Below are 26,545 nucleotides of genomic sequence, written 5' to 3' on the forward strand. Positions count from 1 at the left end.
GGCTAATAATTCCACACCGGATTTCGGTTTCCACATGGATTTTAAAGATGTTCATGAACACAACAACAAATTAAAATGTGTTTGTTTACAATATGGTTAACGGCCTGCAGCTACTGTAGAATGAAATACTGATCTACAAAACATACAGCATATACAACTTACAGTGATGGCAGGATACTGTCCTGTTTTGAAACATTTTTGACACATTCATACACATGAGATATTAAATGTGGCACAAAGCCATGTGAATGCTTAAAAAATGTTCACTGTGATAAGGTGAATATCTAAGGGCACATAAATAAGATGAATTAATCAGTGGGAGCCCATGAATAGCATAATGCCTGAAGCTGGTGCATGTCTATCACAAGTTGAGTTTGGAAGGTTAGGGATAAAGTGTGACGATTACTCTGATTTTGAACACATTGGTAGACCAGCAGTCAGTAAGCTACACTACGAAACCTCATAGACATGTGGAGTCAAAAATGTAAATATGGATCAGTATCATCAGTACATCAGTGATACAATTGTTTAGTCCCAAAACCATATGTCAATATTGTTACACACTTTATACTCCTTATGATTTTTTATATAGTCACAGACACGGCATGTGTGCTCTGCCCAAAAAAGGGGCATTTTCACTTTGAATTGTTTCCGCCAGTCAAAGTAGCGCAAATACACATTGTCATTTTTGTCCAGGAACAATAGGTGCTCAGCTAACTCGTTAGGGGAAAGGAAATCATCCACATGAATGAAAGCATCTCCTGGCACAAAGTTCTCATAATTCTGACGAGAAGGTCCAAGGACGATGGGCACTGCGCCCGCAGAGAGAGGGTTGAAGAGTTTCTCAGTTATGTAGTCTTTGTGGATGGAGTTCTCAAATGAGAGATAGAATTTACAACTAGATATGGTTGAGAAAAAGTCTTTGTCAATGACGTATTCCCCAAAGGCTTGGCCATATGTATGTATCTCAATGTGCTTACTCAACTCACTGTAGTATTTCACTCTGGCATGGTCAGCATTCCAGTTACTAACAATCCAGCACACCATCTTTGTCTTGCTTGGCAGTGTGAACTCCTCATCTTCCTGAATGGGCACCACTGATCCGTAAGGCACCTGTATGTCAGCATCTTGGCGATAATTCAGAGTCACATTAAACAACTTTTCAAGTCCAGGAATTTTTTGAGAATGAGATGGTGATTCCAGATTCATCCATACCCACTTTTGAAATGATGGACGCTGCAGTGGTGGCAGGTTTGATAAATCCTTGCTTATGTCTCTGTGATGAATTATTACTCCACGTGATTTGTTATATAAACTCCGGTCTGCCGTTAAGTAACAACCATCAATATTGAACAATGTATTGCAACTCATGGAGTCCAGCTCAAACGTGTGACCAAATGGCCATAACCAGATGAGCACTACAGTCTGTTCCACTTCTTTCTTGACTATAGGTAGGGCCTTAATCTTGATTGCAGATGTTACTGTTTCAGTGGGACCCGATAGCCAGTTATTAGACGGTTTAAAGTACATTAAAAGTACGGACAAAAAACAGCCAAGCAGGAGGAAACCAATAAGAAGTGTCCGCAGAATTCCGCTGAAAGATGTTGAAGGCATACTTTGTGCTATTTAAACAGAAGAGAGAGAAAATAATATGTTGAAGGTTTTCCTCCCAAAGTATCATATTTCAAGCAAGTATAGACAAATATAAACCCTAGATATTATATGAAATGGACAACTTACCTGGGAATTTAAACTGTAATTGCCCACTTGGGAATCACATTGATTAATTACTATAAATCTAAATCTTAACACTTAATGATTAACACAGAATACTTAGAAAACTCTTATACACCAGATGATTGAAAAAGAAAAGTGTACACCTCTTTTAGCAGGGCAAACTATTACTCAAAGTAATATAATTCTATATGTTTTCTGTTTGGGCTTTCGCATTTCAATTTGATCTCTTGAGTCTGATCCCACTCTGATTTCCAGTCTCCCCTGAACAAAAATACAAAAATACATTATCACCTTTGAGATAATTAAACACTTTTATCTAATTACAATACTTGCATGCACAGCTCTAAAGGAGAAATCCAAAGTGATGTATGTGGCTTTCCACTTAAACAATTACGTTGTCATACATACCCCTATGTCATAGCAATATGTTGATTGTAACACTTGACTCAACTCACAACACATAAATAAGCCTTCTCTGTGTGTTCAATGCAAGCCTCCATTAGGTCACTCTTGTGACACCGAGAATTGTTACAATCTTGCCCAGGTTCCAATTCTGTTAAGTATTGAGGGAAATGCACCTTATAATAATAAAAAAAGGACATTTGCCATTATTCGCCTACGTAATTAATACAGCGGTACAAAATACTCGATAGACATGACATATAGGGGTTATTTCAGTCATGTCACTCTGAGCGCTTGTTCAAATACTGCGACGCGTGAAAAGCCCTACTCAACGTTGCAGAAGCACTCTTTCACACCGCATCGCCATCAGCACTCCACGCTGAGTGCCAAATTGTACGATCCTTACGTGTATGTAATTGGCTAATGTAAATGAAATCCTGACGAATTTATTGATAAAAATGGTTGTTCGCTGACATTGGCAGTGTTATGTCAACTTGCCCTGCTGCGGTGTTTGGGAATGTGATAACGTAAGAAGCTGAATTATTTGTCAAATTATTTATGCATCCATCAAGTCCTCCTGAAAACGCGACCGTCGTTTTTAGACACCATTACACTGCGCAAGGGTCTATATTCCAGTAACGTTAGAATAATCATACAAGCTACGTAATCACTGGATAGCATGTGAGAGTAAGGCAATCCAAGAAAATGAAATAACGGAGTAATATATGTAGCCATTTGTTGGAGTTGCTTACATGCAAAATGATTTGATTGCTGCTGTTGAAGAATGCTTAATCAAGCACTCACCTTATAGTAATCTTTGTAAGTGAGACCGTCACTCTGACACATTTAGGGTTTTATTGCAGTGGTATTGCATACTGAAAAGACATTCACCTGCCATCTCCATTCTGCCAGCTCCAGCTCCCCCCCCTTTAACTTGCTGCAGATGCAACCAGCGAGTACTCGATACCCCCCTTCGTCGCTGTAGGCGCCTCCCTGTGCTTCTGCTGCCTACTACCCATCTTTAGAGCAGCAAGTGTGGCTCTGTATCTCTTTTACCGCAAAGTCTAATCTGTTACTCCAATGGGGCAAATAACATAATGGTGCAGTGATGTATTGTCTCATAATATCGGTGGTCAGTAGGCTATAATCTGAAAGTAATCTAAACTAATTCTGATTTAAATTAGTATTTCGTGGCTATATTGCTGTACTTTACCCCATGCTTTCTTTATCACATGAGTGCTAGAGGCAACATGTGTAAATGTGTTGAGATATGGACATTGTCAGAGCTTTTGGAAATAAATCTGCTGTCAAAAAAAAAACGTACCAACTGTGGGTCCTCCACTTGTTAAGAAAGATCATACAAGTCTCTATCTAAAACTAAGACCAGGAGAGACTGTTTTATCAGGTGATTAAATCTCTCTGTCTCTTGAGAGATTTTGTATTGCTCACATAGATGTATTGGTCTGTTTGTGTAGTCCTATGTTTGAATGCCAGGCCATTAGCTGGGATAAAGCAGATAATGGTGGTGAAAATGGTGCTGAGGAGAAAGCCCAATGAACTCTTGTGTTTGGATTGAGCATAATTGCATGTTTTTGTCTGCTGTATACAAAACAGGTAAATAAACATATTACATTTTCAGTTTCATAAACTTTCATTTTGGGTCATCATCAGGCAGGAGGTAGACAGTTCTTAAGAGGCCATGTGGAACATTTTATTTACAATAGAAGTGATCCCTCATGGCCATTTACAACAGCGCGGACGGCAGACTGGTACAGATGCAGTCTCTCAGTGTCCCAGTTCCTTAGTGCTGGTGCTGGGGACTTGTGGAATGTCAGAGACCTATTCAAGTTTGAACCCAAAAAGTGTTCAACACTGTCTGACTCACCTCTCCCCTGGTCTCCCTTTGTCCCTCATGAGCCTTAAAGGGAAGCCGCTGGTGGCGTTTACTCACCTGCCAACCATGGAATTGTGTTTGTCAACTGATCACATGGCCACTTTTTTTTATTTGGATGTTGGGATGGCCTGATTGTTCCTCAATCTTGGTAGTTAATGTAAGCTGCTCCTATTGGCTGGGCTGCAGAGGTTGGAGTGCGTGAGTCGAATGTGGTTGTTGATGTGGGAGGCAGTTCCAGTGGGCCAAGGCCCTCAGCTGAAGAGGAGCATGGGCTTTGTGGACGTGAAGGCACTATAGGTCTGTGCTAAGAGGCCCCTTATCTGAATCTCATTGTCGAATGGGAAACGTTCTTGACTCTTGGCACTTTCTTGTCTTGTGGTTTGATCATGTCTAGTGAGGAATTCCAGGTGTAATCAGTCCCACATCACTGAGTAGATTATCATTTTGGCAAGGGAAGCAGCTGTAAATTCCAGGGATACTGAATGCGATTTTCTTCTGGAATTCAAGGATATACGATACTGGCTGAGACCAAGTGTCTCTCCAATCCAAACCTGAAGTTCCCTCATTGTGATTTGTGCAGAAACCAGGGGGAACTTGCACCACTCTCTGCTTCCAGAGGTTCACTAGGTCGATTGTCTGCTTAGGCTGGAGACGTATTGTATTTCAAAGAGTCTACCTTTTCAAACAGCCCATGCCATGTTGTCAGGAACTTGCAGGTGGCAGTGGATATGAACATTAGCACTCAGTTACTGGGTTGGACTTTAATTCTAAACTAAAATTCTGAGACAGACTTGTGTGTAGGTGGTTTAAGCATCCCTTCACCCATTTGTTTGGTGGCCTGCCTTTTCTTTCCCATCTAACAGGACAGGTCCTTGAAGTGTGGTGCAGCACTGATGTCATAGACATCATCTCACTGATTGACCAGACTGGGTCACTTTCCAAGCTTTTTGGAAACTAGTTTAGTCTTGCCCTAGCAGCAAATGGAGGTCATTTGGGAATGAGACCCACCACTGGATGTGAACTGGAGTACCTGGACCTGGTGTACATCTACAGGGATGTAGGTCACCAGCAGCACCCCATTTGGCAGCTTTTTGTTTTTTTGGGGCAGACCAGAGCAACTGATGGAGATAATTTGCAAACACTGTTAATTACTTAAGAATGTATGAATCATGTGCTTATGAAATGGCTTTTCCAGTGTGTGTGTGTGTGTGTGTGTAACTTAGAATATTAGGTGCCACTTAGTCTGCATATGTACAAGAGCATGTTTAGACCAGAAGTGATAAGAAGGGTCGAACTGTGCTTCTTCCGACCTTGCAAAACTTACATCCTTGCCTCGGACGTCAGAAATTCACCACGTGGTTATCTCTGCTGAACGTTCAACTTCTGTCTATATAAACCTTGTGCTGCCTTGTGCTGGGAGTGAGCCCGATTGCAATTGTTGTTTGTCTAATAAATATACTTATATGCAGCTCCGGAGTCCTGAGGTAACTAGGGTGAATTTTCACCTAACAGTAACTATACTTGGCTGTTAGGGATAACTTTGGATGAATACCATTCTAGGCTTGGATTTGTGTTCGCTGGTGATATTACCCCTGAGTTGGTTGACATGGGTTTATCATACGCAAATGGGCCCAGTCCCGTGCCACTGCTAGGGTACGCACTGTGTGTATTTTGCGTACAGGCACCACTGATGCCTCAGGTTGGCAGGGAGCTTGGCTGGTTATTAAGCTTTTTTGAAGGTTTCAATGAGTGATCCAGTTGACACATTAGCATTGAACATAAATTAGCATGCTCGAAGCAATCTAATTTGATGGCTATGGTCAGCCAGCCGTAACTAAATTGGTGATTTTATCATTAATGGCACCTTTATGCAGGTGGGTATGATATGCTAATTGGACTAGCCCAATTCCAGTCTTTTCAGTCACAAAAAGATGCCAGGATTTATCCCCAGTCATCCTGTGGCTGTTTTTACAGTCTCATGACCTTCTGAGGTAAGTGTAACTGGTCTGTTGACCTTGAAGCATCCATCATTAAAGAGGTGGTTGACACAGGGTTGAGTACTACAGGTGCTATCTTGCCAGCAGTTGTGAGAGACAAACAGAAAAGTTCTTTAGAGCCCTTGAGGGGTGTTTTAATTACAATACAATGTTTTGCAAGGGGTCCCTTGTAGTTTTTCACAACAGAGGGGTGGTGCAGGTGCTCGGTGTCCAGGATTCCTTGGTGCTGGAAATGCAAAGGCCAGTAATGGCAGGGGAGGGCCCTTGTACCGTGACAGGAGCAGCTGAATGCTACTTGCTCCACTATTACTGTTGATTGAGATTGAGCGTTATCTTTGGTGGAGGAGAGGGGCTGTAAATGCAGGGGAGAGCAAACACGTCTGCCTCAGGCGTCTCCTAGTCACACCCTAAGTTCTTTATGAGATGAGACAAACATTTATTTGGGGAGGCACACACTGCTTTACAATATGCCCAGAAAGGTTTTCTTTAAAAGTGACAGGTCTGCCCACAGAGATCTGTCTTAGCCTTGCCCTGTCCTGACCCTGCCCTGCACACTGGACGACACTAAGAGACAGCACACACTACACTACACACTACACTAGACAAAAGGAAAGCAAAATCACCTTTACTCTTAGACACATTTGCAGCACAGATTTGACTTCAGAACCATTCCAGGCAGCACACATATTAAACGGCCCTACACATGAGAAAGTAATAACGTTAATATCATTATTCAGTCCTCTATCATTACCATTGCTAGATGCAAAACTGGAAAATGTTTAGAAATGTTTGTTCCAATGATGTTAGCACCACCTTCTGGTCAAACTGAGAAACAATTTTGGTCAGTTTTGCACATTTTTTTAATAATTCAAATGTTATTTAAAATTAAAAACACAAGTATAAAAACAAAAATGAGATCATGAAAGTGATGAAGTAATTTTTTATTTCTTGTTTAGTAACTGCACATGATGTTACGTGGATGGTGGTGTAGTGCCTTCACATTTCCAGAATGTGTCGTCACTACCAGCCTTCTTCTGATTTATGAATGCCGATGATTACAGGCTGTTGCATAGCAGAACAAAATGGCTCACAAAATATGATGCCTGAAATGCAAACAGGTGAAGTATGGAACGGAAAGGATCTCTAGGATCTCTGCAGACTACTAGTAGCCGTTAGCCTTTTGATTAGTCTACTTGCAAACTACATTTATGGAAGGGGGATACAGCTAATGTTACAGCTCATTATGCAGGGCAGGCTTTATAATACCCTTTCTGGGTGTATCTGTCATTTCACAGCTCTTTAGTTTCATTTGTAGCCCCACATGAACAATAGAGGGACCATTAGTAGACTGGAATAAAGATTAAAACACTGAGAACTCAGTTCTATCTCAAGTCAAGTAACAGCAAAATATACTGCACATGTAGCCCATGGGGCCTAACTATCATGAAATCAATTTACATCAATTCATATCATAAAAATAAATTCATAAAATATCTTGCATATACACACAAAATGTCTTATATTCTCGAAAATCATATGGTCAATTTTTAATTGATTTCAAAACAAAGTTAACAAAATACTTTTGTTTTAGAGTTTTGAATAGCCAGCAAAGGTTGATAGTGCACCATCTTTTAGTGGCATTCAATTGATTTGATTAATGGTTGAATACATCAATGTAATTACCAATGCTGGTCAGGGTATGAGGGGTGTCCTAAACCTGTAATTTCAGCACCAAACACAAGAGGGCAGTATAACACCATCAGTTTCAACATATTTTACACAGTCCCTTCAAATCCACTTCAAACACCATAAGCCAGTGCCACCAGACAACACAGTAAATGCTTGTGTAATAGATTTAGCATAATAACTCCCTCTATATTCTGTATTTAATAATATCAAACAGCAGTTTGAAGACACTGTAATGTTTGATCAAATTAATTTCATTGAGTCACAAGATTGCTTCAATGAAAGCAGATTTAAAACATATATAATTTAAAGGTTTTAATTGTAAGACCTTCAATTTAGCAGCTTTCCTCCTAAGCTAATGTCTTCGTGCTTGACGATTTAAATGATGATGTACATATATGATCCATACTGTTATGTTGTTTCCATGACTGGAATGCACAGACACATGATTCTGTGATGCATAATTAATGTCTTGCCCAACTTGGTGCAACTGTGCTTTTTAAAAGTGTTTCTCTCTTCCCTTGCGTCCGCCCTGATAGATCTCCCTCCCCTCTATCTGATTAACCCCGAGATCCTGCTGAGTCCAGTGGCAGACAGGGCCCCTGACTGAGCCAGTTAATTCTCACTTGGATTCTTTTCATTTTGCTCCTTAAGGCAGACTCCTCCATCACCTAGAAAGCAGATGAAATATGACCGTGGATTTCAGTCACACTGAGGTGGGGGGGGGGGGGGGGGGATAAATTGAAATGCACTGGCACTGCAACCTCAATCTTATTCTTTAAAACACTCGATTGAACTGCTTAATATGGTCATGAGGTAAGAACTTATTTTATGAAGGGTCAGCAGTGTCGTGCAGATTTCAGATCGCTTGTTGCTGAAGCTGCCTTCGTTTCTGTTTACAATGAAACTGTTGAGAATGCAGGGACAAACTGCAAAAAAAATACAGACATCCTCCAAATATAGATACTGAAAATGAGACTCTCTTCAAATGATCACAAAATACATTTATACAACACAAGAATGATGCATTTGTGTACTTGTGTTACACTTCATACTCTTTGGTCAGTTGAGGCATGTTGTAGTCCTTAACACATACTTAGTGCCACAGCATGAAACTAAGAACGTATTTAGCATTAGCTGCATGTATGCTATATTCACCATAAATTACAGGATTCAAGTATATCATTATGTTCAAGGTGTAGCAATTAACAACAATTTACCCATAATTCAGACCAAAGCTGGTGACACTCCCTGACTATTAACACAAACAAATCAAGAACATTAAAAGATGTTAGTGTTTCTACTTTTACTTCTTTTATAAAATACATACATAAAAGAGCATGAAAAACACTAAATGAGTTATGACAAATAATGTGCTCTGATCTGGTGGTCCCTATCATTTTTATAGTTCAAGTGACACTAGCTGTGTAGTGTAACTCTGTCGAGTGTTAACTGCAGCTTTCACGTTTGCCTTGTGTCCGTTGCCAGAGCACATCTGGGGTGTTATTTAGCAGGAACACATTCCTGTATTCTGCTGTTGCCGATGATCTGTATTATTGACCTTTTCCACTTGCAACAAATGTTTCTTCAGTATAATGGACAAGCTTTAGGTTTGCAACATATAAACACACTCATAAGTTGAATTGGATCTCATTGATGCAAACAAAGCTGTTTGTATCAAACTTACATAGTAGACCTTTCATGTACCAGACACATCAAGTTGTGTACTAGATAGTTAATATAGATAGATAGATCATTTCTAACAGTATTTTGGAAAAACCTGAAAACACCATTATCGTGTTTTTAAAGGCAATATGAGGTGAACCGTGTCAGTACTGATATATCATCTCAGAACAGGAGGCTCATGATTGGTCAGACCAGTGCAGAGCATGGTGACTCATGGTGACTGGTGTTTTGCTTGGATAAAAATAAAGCATGATAAAAATAACACCCTTTAACACTTGAAAGGTTTGACACATTAAAAGGTTCTTTCCTGCTGTTCCTGTCTGAGGAAATAGTTAATTGTGAGTTCCCTCTGTATTCTGTTAGTGAGGGTAGGAATAGTATAATTTAATCTAATGCTAACTAATCTCATCATGTTTTAACACGATGCACTGAACTGCTGTGGTGTCTGTATGTATGTATGTATGTATGTAGGAATGTATCTATGTATGTATGTATGTATGTATGTATGTATGTATGTATGTATGTATGTAGGAATGTATCTATGTATCTATGTACTGTACAATGTCTCTAAGGAGATCTGTTTCCTTTTACAATGTGTAAGGGGAAGCAAACCTCACACAGCAACTACAACCGAACACATACACTATTCAGAATGTGATCTCATAATTAATGCTTTTGAAACTTATAAGAGGCCATATATGGTATGCATCATCACTCAGTATGTCAAGACCACAAGGACTTTGCCAGTGATCGAGAAAAGCAACTGAGAAGCAGGGCGCTAAAATATTTAATAAACGAGACGCATACTCAATAAGCTGCCATCCGCCACAGGAGGTACAAAAGTTCGTCAAAACGTCAAAGAAACTCGCTTTTTTGTGTGTGTTTATTTCCTCTTTCAAGAAATTAGGTCAGGTTTCCTCAGTGAAGTACAAATGAAGAGAACGCCTCTTTGAAATGTTATCAAGAAGACTAGGTTGAGAAAAACACAAAAGTCATTCCTTTTAGATGAAATGTCCAAACCAAGTGTTTATTTACATTTTCTTACAATAACTAGATACATAACGATGGACATAAAATATGAGATACATACGATTAAAAACACAACAAAGAACCTAATTATGTAGTGAACAGTGAGATGTGCTTTAATGAAAAGGTAAATGGTAAATGAACGTTATGACTCACGACTCATGACTACACATTTTAGAGTACCTTACTACACTCTACCAGTACATACTCACACATGTTGCCATAGTAGCAATGTTTTTGCATCCCCTTAAGGCTCATATAAAAGCACATCAACTAAATGGGGAATGGCTTATTCAGTCTAATCTCAGTAGTGCTTTGCTTCCACATACCAAAACACAAGACTAATAGGCAGTGGCGTACCCGCCTGTACGCAAACTATGCACACTGTGTAACATAGCAGTAGCACAGGGCACAGGGTGGGCTGCTAGTTTTGTGTGGGTTATGTTTGTGTAACATATTGAAGGCATTCGTGAACTTGAAGCAGAATTGGCTAAAGTGAAATGTAACAATGTGAGAGTAAATCAAAATAATGTCGAAATGTTTAAAATACAAAAAAGAAAGCAATATGGTTTAACTGAACTCTTTAAACCTATGGTTAAGCTCCATAATGATACCCAGTCTGGACTTTGAATTGTAACTGGAGCTAGCACATCACACACCAAACACACTCACAATATAACTAAAGCTCTACTGATGATGCCTGTCTCCACTGCTTTGGGGGAAAGGTCATTCTGCTGCTTGGGACATTTAAAGACAAACCTGAAGAACAGTATGACAGAAACATGGGACATTTAAAGACAAACCTGAGGAACAGTATGACAGAAACATGGGACATTTAAAGACAAACCTGAGGAACAGTATGACAGAAACATGGGCTCTAGTAACAGGATTGGCTCCAATAAGTATTCATAAAGATATGGAGAGCGCTTTGAAGGAGTTTGATGCAACAGGGACTGAAAGAGTCAATCTTTCATTGTAAGGTAGACTGAGTTATATTCTTTTAACGAGAGTGTGTTAAACCAGGATTGGGTAAAACACATTTGCTTACACTATTATTTTACTTTCAAAATGTGTTTAAAATCCATGGATGCTAGCCCTCTGTCATTGGGTTCAGTGCTAGCAATTTAGCTAGCCTGCATCTGGTGATCTAAAAGAAAAAGAAAACATATTTGTCAAAAAACGAGAAATCATATTTTGGCTGGACCAGTCCTGAAAACGAACAAAAAGTAGGCTCAGTTATATTGTAGCGTCGATGTGTTCTTTGAAGAAGACAATAGCAAGTGTCATGTCATTGGGCTGTAAGGCTTTTATTTTAAAAAGCACACAGGCCAGACACACCGATGTACACTGACAGAAACTTCCAGCTTTGACAGTGATGGTGACAGATACGCTAACTAATTCAGGGGATCTAACACACAGACAAATGGAGAACAGTCATTCACACTGACACTGGACACAATAGGGAGACATGAGCAACATTTTACACTGGAACATTTAAACAGAACACTGGCTCTCTCTTAACCACACAGCATGCTGGGAGTCACTTCCAGTCTGTTACCTAGTGCATGCGGAATGCATTAACCCCCTGCATGTTACTCAGCCCCCACCCAACAACCCAGGCATTCAACTGTGCTGGGGAAGCTGACGCTGTTGTTTAGAGCGCCCTGGTGGGTCGTCGGTGGAAAAAAGATTGGGGTAAAAGGCGAAGCCTCAGTCTCTGTCCGTCTCAGTCACAATAACAGTTCATGGACCGACCCATTGACTCATCAGCTTAGGAGAAACCCTCCTTTTAGCGTGCGGGGCTGAAACCCCATGTCTGTGCACGTGGTACACTATCTTCTCCCCAGCAGTGGGTGACACAAGCTTGCTTCTGTCGAGCCCTGGCGTCAGCAAGAGCCCGCCTGGTCAGCTCGTGCACCTCCCTCAGCCGTTCACACAGGTTATAGAAGCAGTCCCAATCAGGCCCACCCCTCATCTCTGGCTCTAGGAGAGGCCCGGACAGTAAATCCACAGGAGTCCGGAGCTCGTGTCCAAACATGAGGGCCGCAGGGGTGCACTTCGGTACGCCCACAGGACCAGGGGTGGATGCAAGTCCCAGTCCCACTGCTGACGGCTGGTCAAGATGGCAAGATGGCTGCCCAGAGTGGTGATAAAACATTCCACTAGTCTGTCACTCCGGGGATGCATCGGTGTTGTCTAATATTGTTTTATGCCCAGCTGCCGGCAAAGCTCTCTGAACAGGGCAGCTTCAAAAACGACCTCTGGTCACTGTGCAGCTCCTTAGGTGCAACAAAATGGTGGTGCAGCATTTCCCCTCGACTGGTGGTGGGGATGCAGGGAACACCTGGACTGCCAGCGTTCATGTGGTGGTCCCTCTGGTCAACCGTGGTGGGGTGCCGAATGCAAAAGCTTCACTGACCCCTTGCATGTGACAATATAATAACATAATGTTGCAATCAACTGATTTTTTTTCAAACGTGGCTTGTTTTGGAGTGCAGTCTTTGTCGCACTGTCCCTTGCTCCAGACGCTCTCATTCACTTCTGTTTACAGAACTAGATGGTTTCTCCATGTTTGATGAACATGAGCTCCTGCCATTTAGGTTGTGTGGGGCTCAATCTATGGTGGCACAACTTAAGTTCACGTACCATGAACGAGAATCCTGAAGGTGTCCCTGTCAACAGGTACTTGAATAATTGAATAATTCATGAATAATTATAAGGGTATGTATGTTTGAGTGGACATTATGTCATGACAATTAAATTGTATTTTAAAATGGATTCGGATGTGTGAGTGTGATCTCAAATGAATACATAATAATCAGATGTTACATTTTATTTCATAACTAAGTGAACAACAACTGTAAGTGTGGATGGCAGTGTGTGCTGAGACTGAGTAATGTGTTTGGGGCCTGAGCACCTGTTCAGTGTCAGTGTGTGTGAAAGTTTCCTGCATTATCTCTGCAGTAAGACACTTTGGTTGAAAGAGACTGCTACACGAGGTAGTTATGGCTGGGTTTATTTATTTGATTCTGTCAAAAGAATCTTGAGTTGCTTTGAGAAGACTGAGCTTGGCTAAACTATCATTTGTTACGTGTGAAGTCTTTGAGCGAGATATTTGTCAAGTAGGAGGGGAAATGAAGCGTGAACAGAGCAGAAGGGCCCATCAGGGGAAGGACAACAGACACGTTCACACTGTGATTGTCTTTTGATGCAGCCTGTGATAGAATGCATCTATTACTCGCTGCTTGTCTCCATTCAAAGCTGAATATCTATTGAACATGGCTTTGCTGCTTATTTGTCTTTTTTATTTATTTATTTACAATGGTAATAGGGCTTGTTGATGTCTTGTGGAATAAAAACGTGCGTCTTTATCTGCTCTGAGGTATATATTTTTCAGCTAAATTGACCCCCAGGGCTGTGTTTCCCAACCACGACTCATTTGAGCAGTTACGAGTGCACCAACTTGCAAACTAAGCCTAGGCCCTACGACTCATAAGAGGGATTCTACGAACTACTTACCCTTACCTGGCTTAAATTATATTTTGTCCATCCATATTTGGTGCCTGATAGATTAACCCTATATTCTTTAATTACATGTAAAAAATCCATACAGACCCACGGTTGATCTGATCTTACCTGAATCCTTACCTCTCACACACCATAAATCTCAACAACAGGAGAAAACGAACCAGCCTAGTGATGCCTGTCTGTACACAGTAGTACACGCAGAACCCCGTGCCACATCTTTCCTCCTGACGTGATATGGCTATGGTCATGGTTCCAACAAAGCTGCTGCTTTTTTCAGCCGACTGGAATTTGTGTGAGAGAGCCTTCCATCTGCTGTGCGCCATGGGAACTCACACAGGAATTGCATGGCCCACAGCAGGGACCGTGCTGTTGCTTATCTTTCCTTTCACTGTCAGAGTGAAGGTCCCTTGATCCCAGGTATCACCCCTCGCAAACTCAAAAGGCCCCCAGGAGACGTGTGGTCAGTCAGCTCAGGGGCCTCACTCCCGCCAGAGGGACTGTTTCATGTGACGTGCAGGGTGCCTCTGTGACATACAGTAGCTGCCTGTTATATGCTGAAATCTCATTTTCACTATTTTGAAAGAAAATTGAACATGCAGTGTTGGAACTCTATCTGTACAATACAAATGTTATGACTTTCACTAACAATTTGCCACCCTTTATGAAATGTCCCTGCATTTAGTCAACACGTACTGTTTGACATGTTTGTGATTTCAAATCTGATAGAGTTTCTTTTCCTCAGACTGCCCAGGGTCACTTGTATCATAACACAGACTATGGTCCTTTAAATAAAACAAATCAGGAAGCTGGGATTCATGATTCCTCAGACCTGCTGCAGGCAGCATAAGCTCTGATTAGGCACCTGCGGGGCCTCAAACATGGACACATCCTTTGTCCAGTTTCAAACGAGAGAGACACTCTTATGTCAGCCAGTCAAGTAAAGCATTAGCATAGTTTATATGGCCATACACAATAAACTAAACTACAAATAATTCAGAATTTTAATCAAGTCAAATTAAATTATGATAATCTCTGTTATAGCCGTCACATATGTAAATAATAAAGATAATTGATAACAAGCATAATACCTTTCATGTTCTCGTGCCAACACTATGGAGGTCATCAAGCAGAACTGGCTGTCACTTTGTTTGTCTATGTGGGTCCAGTGGTCTCCAATGGAGAGATCCCCATGGCTGGCCAGCTGAATCTAAGAATGTACGTATGATCTTATGTGTACTGCTTGGCAGCCTCATCCCTACAGAGCCTAGTCTGAGCTGGAGGTTTTTTTTAAACTCGGAGCATTGTAGACTTTCATGTTAGTAAGCCTGAAATTGATTGTGATTTTCAAACCTGAACACGCTTCAAAAGAATGCTTATACGTCCTGTATTCAGTGCTGCAGGACACACACACGTAGAAACTACTTGATACTAGGTTTTGAAAAACTTCCGTATTAACAAACAGCTGCTTCTAATCCTTTAGAATGTGTACAAAAAGATATATATATATATATATATATATATATATATATATATTTGCAAAGACATATACTGTCTGCTCAAGACTTTTGTAACTGCAAATCATAAAGTGTCCTACTTACAAACAGATATAACAAAAGGAAGCATCTCATGACATAAATATTGTTACATGAACACAGACAGGCATGGTTATAAAATTCAATGTGTGGGTAGGTATTATTTATAGAGAACATTACCTCCTCCAACAATCTATGAAAAGAACGGTTGGAATGACTCGCCCTTGCTTCTTAGATGTTCATTATGGCCTGCATTCCCTGATTTCTGAAACATTCATGGGGCTTCAGGTGTAAAATAAAGGTTAAATCCTCTTGTTGGCCACTTCATGTGCATAATGCAGCGATGCATTGACATTCATCCCCTCCCTCCTTCCTCATGAGGCCGAAGGTCACTCACTGTAATATTACATTTTTATCATCATTATAAAGTTCATGACCTTTTCCCTTATGATGACAACTTCATCCCTTGTTTGGATCCAAATTGTTTAACATCCTCTGACATGCTTTTTTTTCCAGAATTTCCCCACGGGATGAATAAAGTATTTATCTATCTATCTATCTATCTATCTATCTATCTATTTCTTGGCAATCATGTAAGGCTAACAGGAGAATTTTCCTCACAGGTTCAATACACCCTTTACTCGCCACCTATAGGCATGCTTATGAAATACACCAAACCATGGGGTTACCCACGAGCACGCACACATGAACACACTCACACGCACACCGCAGGGGGCGAGCAGCTAGCTTGGCTGTCCTTCTCTGAGTGGCGAACAGCTGTAGCAGAGGGAGTGTGAAAAGTTCATTTGGATTTTTTCAAATGAAAAAATCCGGAACAAAGAGTAAAGCAATAAATTCCCTACTGGGACTGGTATCTGCAATCCCATTTGCATAATGATCCATAACTAGCACACAGCCTTTTTGAAAATATTGATGAGTGGCTCAATTCAAGCTGGTGCGATGCTTTGTGGAACTGCTGAGAGAGAACCATGCCAGTGTAAGGCTAGCTGACTACACCTAGTGATTAGAAGGAGTTGGACCTCGGACAGATTACAGAGGACAGCACACCCAGGGCTACTTTTCACCTATGATTTGCCACAACAAACACATTCATCACACAGGTACACGGGCTGAGAGGAGAAAACAGTCTGACCAGAGTCCAGGCGGAAGAGGATAGATGGTAGTAAACAACATGTTTTAAAAGACTGAAAAAGTCTGTTCTATGATTTGGGAAACAGGCTCCTAGAAATCCAGTGAGCTGTCAACTGTCAAAGAGCACAAAAGTGAAGCACACAAAGCCAAACTCAACAAAACATCTCGACAGAACAATACAGTGTGCTTCAGTTCCGGTGGGTTTGAGTTGAATGTAAGAATTGCGAGAGCTCAGAGGGGAATTACATGCTCTTGAGTTCTTTGGGTTTGTTTTCTGACAGCACAGCAGAAACGATAAACTTGACACAATTATTGACGTGTGTGCATTCAGAGAATAATGAGAATGGGTTGTTATTTTAACTAATCTTAATGTTAGCTCATTCATTTGTACCTTGGCTGGGTGAGTATTTACAAATTAAGTAGTCATACTGTGCTATGTTATCCTCACTTGCCAAATCAATATGTCAAGACATCTTGAACCTGTGTCAATTTCTCTGATTCTTCTTTGTTTTTTGTCTCACAGAATTGTATCTGTCAGGTTTGCGAGTATGCCCTTGCTGCTCTTGGCGGAGTTTGCAAAAGTTTGTGGTGTCTGATAAAGATCCATGAACTGGAAAAGTTACCTCAGTGTGGAAGGGCCTTAGGTTAACTATTCAAATCCCATTCAACAATTACTGGTAGCTGGATATACATTACTGCTTACATTAGTAGTTGGGAGACATTCATCAATCTATCACAATGGCAAGCACATGTAATTTCTTTATATGTATTAACCATCCTCCTGGTTGTGTGAGTATCTGATATTTCCGAGCATGACTAGAACCGGGTTCTTTTGGGTTCCGTTATGATTAAAGTATCATCTCTTCCATGGGGAAAACTGTACATTCTTCCAGGTGCTGGAAAAGTTGTTTGTGCATCATGATTCCCCTCCATATGCTCAGTGAAAATAGTAATAAATCAAATTAAAAAGTAATTCTTCCAAACTGGTCCTTAGCAATGTCATTGCTGCCTTATTTATCATTAGTCTATGTAACTCATTTATCAAGCTTTACTGTTGGGATACACATTATTCAAAAAACATTGCTGAATAAAGAGTACACTTATGGTTTGATTTATAGACCAAATTACACTCTTAAATATGAATGGGCACATACAATGTCACTGAACACCCTCCAGTTCTATGAAACCTTTTCCTCTTACCATTGAAATGAAAACCAAGCAAGCATTTTCAATAGAATCAATTTAGCCCTACCCATTAGTCTCATTAATAGCCACCTTGTTTTGCTATCTGTTTTTGTGACACACAGCACACCTATCCCCACCGTGTTCCCGCGGCGGAGGCCTGGTTTACAGACTAGGTGCTGTCATCTGATTAATCAAGCACACTTTCAAAGGGAACTCAGGGGGCAGTCAGAATTACAGCTGCCTGGTTGGATTAGTGCAGGAGAACATCACTGAAGCCATCAAAGGTTCCAATAACTGCAGCCCATTAATGCAAATCCTGTAATCAGTACATGCAACTCATTCTTCTCTTCGGTTCATGCTGCACTGCGTCACAGGGGTCAAAGAGCACAAGGAAAGGTCATTGGAAATCTGTGTCTATATAACCACTGGATCAGTTCTGGTGGCTGTCCTTGACATGTCATCGAGGAAATGAATCCCACCGTATAGTAGGTGGTACAAAGTACATACTGTATGTTTCTATTTTAATGAGTTTAATCAACTAAGAAGTGCACACACTGAACCTGCCTCTCTTCGGCGAATGAGTCATTAAAATGCCTTCATGACCTCGGGAAGTGTCCTTGATTAGCGTTCTCCTAAAGCAGTACTAGATGTCAAAAGACACTATTACCAAAGACACAGAGAATCCAACTGGTTGTCTGAGGTAATCAAGAAATGATTTTTGCTACCTTTTCATTCCCTTTCTGCGCAACGACTCAAGCATGCTTCAGGCATGCAACAAATGGAACAGTCAGTAATACAAGCTTGTCAAGCGCTGTGTCACTGGTAATGACCTAATTACCTGCACGTAAACAAGTGCTTCTGGTCATTTATTGCAGCCCTACCAAGTATGACAAGTACATTTTGGATTTTGAAAAACAGTCTATAGTGTTAAGAGATAAGTAGTGTGCTGTACCTCAAAGCTGGCAATGAATTACTCTGACTGTTAAACAGATAGGATATGCCTTTGTGCTGCACAAAGTAAAGTACATCTTTCATAGACTCAGGTGTACGCCTTCATTTAGTTGACATATGGTCGTGAATAGTGATAATTTAAACCTTAAAAACCAAATAATCATTTCATTTAAGCGTTTACATAGTAAGTGTACAAAATCAGCTACAAGCAAAGGGCACGGGTGGGCAGTTTAATGGCTTATTTATAGCCGCACACCACCATTAGGGGGCATAATTTGAGCAAAATGTGCCAGGACGTGCAAGACCTTGAGCTGCCAGAGCCAGACTTGAAAATCTATTTCCACATTCAGGAGGATCTGTCGACTCTTTGGAGAGCAGAAAAGCCAAGCCTCCCCGACTCACTCTCGACTGCTTCAGAGCCAATTCCTTTGGGGACCTTAATCATAGCTGCAAACTAAGGAATTGGGGTCAGGATTGCAAAAGAGAATGGAACAGAAGACTGAGAGAGGTCTACATTGTGATATCACTGATTTATGTAGCAGGGCTTCTCATGGAAAGAGACCTTGGCCTTTATTTTATATATTTCATATACAGTCTACCATCGGGAGGAGCTACTTTTATTAGCGAAGTAGCTTTAAAGCTTGAGACAAATGGATCCAGACACACCAATTCACTTGAGCCAGCACTACTCGGTTGACTCCAAGTCAGTCCAGCTCAGGAGAATGATGGTGCTTAAAAATGTTGACAATGTTCTTTAGGCATTTGAGTTATCATGTACAGCACCTATATGAGCAGCTATGGCTTCGTAATAAGTGATAAGTGTAGTATTTCACGACTCTGTGATATGTACACTGAAACCCATGTTCTAGTCTCCATTTCAACATATCCCTACCTTAAAGTCAGTTAAGCCATTTACCTCATCAATCAATATGGAGGCTGAATTAGCAAATTGCTTGCAATGCAACTCATTCTTGACAACCTCTTTGGTCTTAACATCAAAGCTCCGGAGGAAGAAAAGTGCAACCCAGGAATTTGTAATGTAACACAAATTAAATTATGTGAAACAACTCTCCCCACCTCTCAAAAAAAGAACAGATACATTTTATATGCTGATTAGTGAATAATATCCACAGTGACACATCCAGACATTTTTTCGTTTATTAAATTGTGTACTTAAGTTTATTTCAGTGTGCTAGTCATCTAATCAACACCCACCACAAGGCAACTAAAAAAGAACCTGCCTGGAACCTCTAATTGTATTATTTATCCACGTCTCTATTCGTACTAAAAAGAGCAGAGAATGTAATGTATTCATTTTTCCCATAGCAGCTTACCGCCATGAACCAAGTCCACTCCACAGCCTCAGACCTGACCCATAGCGGGGGAGAATAGCATCCCTCATCCAGGAGATCAAGGTGAATTAGCTATCTCCTCCGAACCCCTAGAGCAGGAGCTGACCTGCTGGATCCATCTAGAAGGATAGCTGCTGGGTTATTCCATCAGTAGCGTCAGTTGCATACAGGCCAGAGAATTGGTGTTTTCAAGTCTAGAGATTAGACAGACTGTGGAGACCCATTCTTAGAACATAATAACACGTTCAAATTTTTTTTGACATACAACACTTCCAGGATCAAGATGTACAAAATGAACTACTCAATGATGAGTGGGAGGAGGAGAAGTGAGAATCAGAAGCAGATGAATTCATACACACATAAGGATAAAACATATTAGCATACATGCAGCATATATACATAATACATACAAGATGACATAAGACATACAAGATGTACATACATAACACATACAAGATGGAGACAGAGGATACAAATGGAGAGAGCCAGCATTCAAAGTATTGGTTGTAGAAGAGCTTAGTGTGTATACTGTGGGTACAGAAAACTGTGGCAGTGATGGCATTTATTAACATCACGGGTGAGTAGGCTGGCACACAATATGTGTATAAGATGTGTCATAAGCAGAGTAGAAGATGTGCATACCAGTTTGGCAATGGGCAGATGTGAGCAGAGTGTTTCTGCAAGTGGATCAGGGGGAATGAGTGCAGCAGCATCCTACAGTGGAGATCGTCTGGAGTAGGAGGGGAAGAAAGAGACAAAGTGGGAGGACAGAGCTCGGTTGCCTCACATGCGGATATGTAATTATAGGTTATGGTGATAAGGGACCATGTTATCATGGCCATCAGCATTTGCAGGCAGAGGTCCTACAATATGGGAGAGAGCAGAAACTGGTTAGCGAACAGAATATCATCATCAGTCATATACAAACACACACACACAAATATTTCACATGCATATCTCAGTGTCTGAACAACACTCTGCCTAATTCTCTAAACATCAATCGTATTACACTACTGGCATGGCAAAGGCTATCAAGGGTAAGGGATGGGAGAGTTTGGGGTAGGGGAGGAATTGGATACCATCAAAATGAATGTAAGGATATTAAGTGATTTTGGGGGTACTCACAATGACTTACTATTTTGACATAGTGCTTCCCCAGAGTCGATAATAGCGAAATATATTGCTTCTTTTAAGTGTCTATTGCTTCTCCTCTGATGTACGCCATGATAAGCTTTGAAGCACAGCATCAAATCAAATGAGGCCTTGGTCTCAGCTAGAATTTCACTGCACAAATCTAGATTTTGATTGACTAGTTTATTTTAATAAACTAATGTAATATTCAATTTGTTAAGGATGTGTAACTGATGTTCCGTTCCATTCCAATATGGAATTATTGGTCTCCAGTGAGCTAATATGCTAATACCGAATACGGCAAAATGAAAAAAAAAGATGTAAAACATGTAAAATGGTAGTTTGAAAGTGCAAAATAAACATATTTCTTTATGTGTAGATCTCTGAAGAGAGGAAAAGGTGACCTCTTGCATCTTAAATTCTGAACTTTGAACTACTTTATCAGAATGTTTCAGTGATCCACACTATGTCCAGTGTTAAAGTGTTTGAGCCCAGGGCTGTGATGAGGCATGTGGTCACACTCCTCATCCATCTTACTGCTGACTCGCCCCTAAGCCCTTACGTATGAAATTGACATTAATGAAAACATGGCTGTGAGAGAGAGATATGGAACTGAACTCTGTTTGACTCTCTCAATTCAGGTGAGCTCCTGTATTTTCAAAGAAGGTTACCTCGTTCATGTCTACAACCCTTCAAATGTATAAACCTTAGCTGTTATGCTCATGTCTTGCACTTGTTCCTGGCTTTATTTCCGTATTAGGTGGGATGTGGGAGGTCACTGGTAGTGTCAGTAAGATGCAAGCTGTTTCACCCAACCCACTCTGCCTATCTATATCTGCAATAACAAAAATAAGTTGTTAACTGACTTGCTTTCAAGGGAATTAAACTTTCTGGCTGTACACCATGATATGAATGTCATCCAACTCCCACTCCACATCTATATTTAGGTTGAGTTCTTGGGCTGTGGCTTATATGCTAAGATTATGGCTGTTAGCTGTTCTGAAGTTTTTCTAATTTGTGTTTGTTTGTTTGTGTTTTGTTGGAAAAACAAATAACTATCTCATAGTTCTGTCATAGGTATATCTAGTCCCTCCCAATGTTGAGTATAGGAATCTAAACTAATGACTCGCATTGCAGTGCCTCTCCAGCTAGAATCACAAATCAGAACCCGCCATGGGATCTTCTCAACTGTGCTTTTCCCAATGAACTCTGCAACTTTGTTGTCATACACCTGGGAGAGATATGTACATAAAGTTTTTGATGATTGAGTCGGCTTTGAAGAATATCAACAACGCACTTTTCAGATCCCCCCAAACCTCTGTTCTTTGATTTCAGCTTGTTGTGTCACACAATGCCACACAGTAAAAAGGTCTCTTCATTGCACACACCATAAAGCTACTCTCTCAGCTCATAGTGGCGTGAAGAAGGTGCCTATTCTTTAGTGAATGTGTAATAGCACTCTCTCAACTACCTTATGCCACCCAAACAATAGCTTTGGGGGTACATCCAACATTTACCATTCAACACGTCGCTGAGGTGTAAGGTTTGCAAATCATAAAACATCAGTTGGAAACACAATGCAACGAGTCTCAACAGCGACCTGTGAGCTGATGTCAAGTGGCTCTCTTATCGAGTGAGCACAGCTAACTCGTTCAATAATGTGAGCATAAGCTCAAAGACTGATAGCGTAGCGGCAAACTCCTCTCGATTCCATTACCTGATACAAGAGACTTGAGAGGACAACAGGCCACTAGACCTGAAGTGATTGGATCAATGTTACACAGCCACATGCTACAGTTGGTTTGACAAGAGAATCTGTCCACCAGGCTGTCGTGCATGGTGGCAGGAGATAATATTTACATTAATGTCAGCATGAGCATCAGAGCACCCCCTTCCGTGTATGACGTATATTTCCCTCAAGAACGGACAAAAAAACACACATGAACACACAACAGTGGAAGAAAATGCAAGTGAAGCCTAGATTTAAGCCTGTAGCCTTTATTTAAAAAAAAAAAAAGTCACTTCTGTTGGGTTTGATAACATTCCCCATGATGACCTACAATTCTGACTTAGTTCTCAACTCTGTGACCGGGAACAGACTGTGTGAAGCCCTACAAATACTGTTTCTTTTCTTCCTGGATGTAAGAGCACCTGCCACCCTAAGAGGTTGAGATTGTGGAGCCAGATTCTAATCTCCAAACGCATCTCCCTGGAGACAGACGGGGCTCCACTCACACACACCACAGGTCCATGGGAACAGCTTTAATTTACTCCACTTGTGCAGCTTAAGATGTTTCCCCATGGATGGAAGTAGATTAACAGAGTGGCACTGCTCAGTGTGAGAAAACAGCAGGCAGATAATAAGATACAGTACCACTTACTATTTACTTTGCAGGTTTAATGTTAGAGGCTTGATCCCTGTGTCGCATTGTTTGGTTTCACCGTGTGGGGGCAATTTTTACATTGGCAACTTGGCTTAAGAAGAGCTGCCAGAGGTGGCCTGGGGGTACCAGGTTAGCAGGTGGTTCTTTCCTTTCAAGGGTTTAAGTCTAACCCCCAAGCCAAAACAACTACTTCACCTAAGTGTTTCTCAATGAGCAGAATCGTAAGTAGATTCTGTTGGCCTGTGATGGAGAAGCAGGAGGCAGGTTTGAAAGGTTGGGGAAGATTCATTGAAGTGTTGATCCTGTGGAATCATTAAATGTTGAATTCACAAACAAATGTTCAGTTATCAAACCTTTAGATCCTGTCTGTAGATCAAAGTTAACTTAATGGAATCAGTCAAGTCCTATGCTGAAATTACCTTTTTCTCACAGATACTGATGAAACATTTTGGTCTAACAATCATGTACAATTTTACGCATGTAGTCAATGCTTCACTTAACCCATCTGATGTGATGAATTATAGACCTGTCTCCCTTCTTCCCTTTTTCTCAAAGAGTCTTGCAAAGGTTGTCTTCAAGCAAGCTTCTGATATCCTGTCTCAGAAGAATTTGCTAGATCCTGAGCAGTCTGGTTTAAAAAGTCCCAAAGTTTCCCTTTAAGAATTGAGAGTAGCAAAGCCCTCTGATCCATCATCATTTCCCGATTTGACTAGATTTGTCAGCAGCCTTTGACAAACTTCACCAAATTTGACACCTTGCTTCACTGCACATTCTTTGGACCAACGCCACATTTTGTAAAAGTCCATCCATAGGGTGCGTTGTTATAATTATAATTGATGGTTTTACTTTAAAATGATGCTGGTGATGATATTGTTTAATGAATTAAATGTCATGATGCTTATACATTCATTTTTTCATTATTGTTTTGACTGTTTTTCATCTAATATTTTGCAAGACGCTTTGGACAAAAGCGTCTGCTAACTACCTAAACTATAACTATAATTATAATATTAATTGCACAGCAATTTGGGTGCAGAGTTCGGTGTCCTTGTACTCTGTGATATTTTTAAGACAGTAGAAAAGGTTGTTATCACTTTGATGGAGATAATTTGCAAGAACTGTTAATTACTTAACTTGTTAGTTCAGATACGCCCCCTAGCGGTCGCGCGGCCGCGACCGGGCTGATAACATCTTAATTACGTGCATGTAGCCACAAAAATAAAAAACATTTTACCATAAAAAGACTTGTATCTGAAAAGCACTAATACTGCCAGAAGCACACGTAATATCAAATGCCTGTGTTCAGCAGGTCATTAGAAAACGACCAAAAGAAAAACGTGGTGTGCCCCCTGCTGTGCCCCACCCCCTGACGCCTCCTCAAACTAATCGTCCATTTAAACATGCTATCTTTGCCAAAATGTCTTGTTTTCTGCCATGAAAAAATCGTTATCTATCCAAACAACTAAATGATGACACTGAATAGTTTAACTGAGGATATTATTGTGGTTTATTTATGTACTCACATCACAGCACAAAACATGCCTCCATTTCCCATATCATATGATCTCAATCTTCTCGAGCTCCTCATGGCCATGACAAATATATATTTTTTTAAAACATACCTGAATAATCAAAGCCATATATCTCTTCTACGAAACTGTGTAGTTTTTATTGGCCACAGTACATTTTATTCCTTGTTCTACGTTCATTTTCATGTCTAGTGCCCACAAACCAACCACTTCCTGTAACAGACGACCGCATTCAAAATGCCTGTTTCTCCAATCCAGTTACTATAAACTGATTGACACCTATTCTATCCAATAGTACTCATTCTCATGTTTACAATGGTATGCCCATTGCCTGTCTTTGAATAATATTACGATGTGATTGGTCCACGCGTAACCGAAGGTTCTCTGGTGCGCTTTCCATGCGCCAGAGCAGTCATTCCCAGCACAGGCTTTGCGCATTCAACACAAGACGTGGAGTTAGCCTATGGACACAATTGGAACAGCTGGATTGTGTCCTAGACATGACATGTAAGTATCTATATCTGCATTTATGTTTTCAGACACGCATAATACTATTAGTATGCACTTTGGTATGTTCTCACAATATTGGCTTGCCTATGTATTTGTCTGGCATATTAGCAAGCCTGCTAGCAAGTTCGCTAACGTTAGCTACATGCTATTGCTGTGTTGTGTGCTCGTAATGTAAACTATGTAAATACATATCTGTATGTATGGTTTCACACACGCTTAATACTATTGGTATGCATTTTTGTACGTTTCCAAATTATTGGCTTGCCTATGTATTTGTCTGGCATATTAGCAAGCCTGCTAGCAAGTTCGCTAACGTTAGCTACATGCTATTTTTGCTGTGTTGTGTCCTACTGATGTAAACTATACATGTATCTGCATGTATTCGTTCACACACGCATAATACTATTAGCATACATTTTGGTATGTATGGCATGTTATATTTCTCCTGTTGTGTACTCTCTATGTCTGCATCTTTCTTGTTTTTAGTTGCATATTGTGTTTGGTTATTTTACAATGTCTTTATTTTTTTTGCTGGATTGCTGAGTTGTTTGTGTAACATTTGCCAATTGATTTATTTTTTCCAGAGAGATGTCCCTGCAGGAGATGCATCTGTCCGCTCCCCACTCATTTCATCTCATCTGAACAGATCTCATCTCATCAGAACAGAACTCATCTCATCTTATCCCTCCACACCCACACCCCACTACACCACCACACCCCACTACACCACACCCCACTACACCACCTCCACACTACACCACCTCCACACACCACCTCCACACTACACCACCTCCACACTACACCACCTCCACACACCACTACACCACCTCCACACACCACTACACCACCTCCACACGCCTCCA

The 26,545-nt window shown here is 40.7% G+C and overlaps 1 protein-coding gene across 5 annotated transcripts; it reads right to left on the bottom strand.

Annotated features, from left to right (window-relative positions):
- Positions 1-27: 27 nt before the first annotated feature.
- LOC105894836 (4-galactosyl-N-acetylglucosaminide 3-alpha-L-fucosyltransferase 9) lies at positions 28-3,375 on the bottom strand. Of its 5 annotated transcripts, XM_031581692.2 has the most exons (4): positions 2,944-3,289; positions 2,146-2,315; positions 1,741-1,998; positions 28-1,622 (listed from the first exon to the last, which is right to left on the bottom strand). In XM_031581692.2, exon 4 carries the CDS (start codon positions 1,612-1,614, stop codon positions 529-531), a length of 1,086 nt encoding a protein of 361 aa, XP_031437552.1. In that variant the 5' UTR covers positions 1,615-1,622; positions 1,741-1,998; positions 2,146-2,315; positions 2,944-3,289; the 3' UTR covers positions 28-528. The 5 variants fall into 5 exon arrangements, with proteins under 5 accessions (XP_031437552.1, XP_031437553.1, XP_031437551.1 ...); XM_031581693.2 differs by lacking the exon at positions 2,146-2,315 and having other exon boundaries at positions 3,031-3,289; XM_031581691.2 differs by lacking the exon at positions 2,146-2,315.
- Positions 3,376-26,545: the final 23,170 nt, after the last annotated feature.

The sequence above is a fragment of the Clupea harengus genome, chromosome 15 (genome assembly GCF_900700415.2).
Source record: "Clupea harengus chromosome 15, Ch_v2.0.2, whole genome shotgun sequence".
NCBI lineage: Eukaryota > Metazoa > Chordata > Actinopteri > Clupeiformes > Clupeidae > Clupea > Clupea harengus.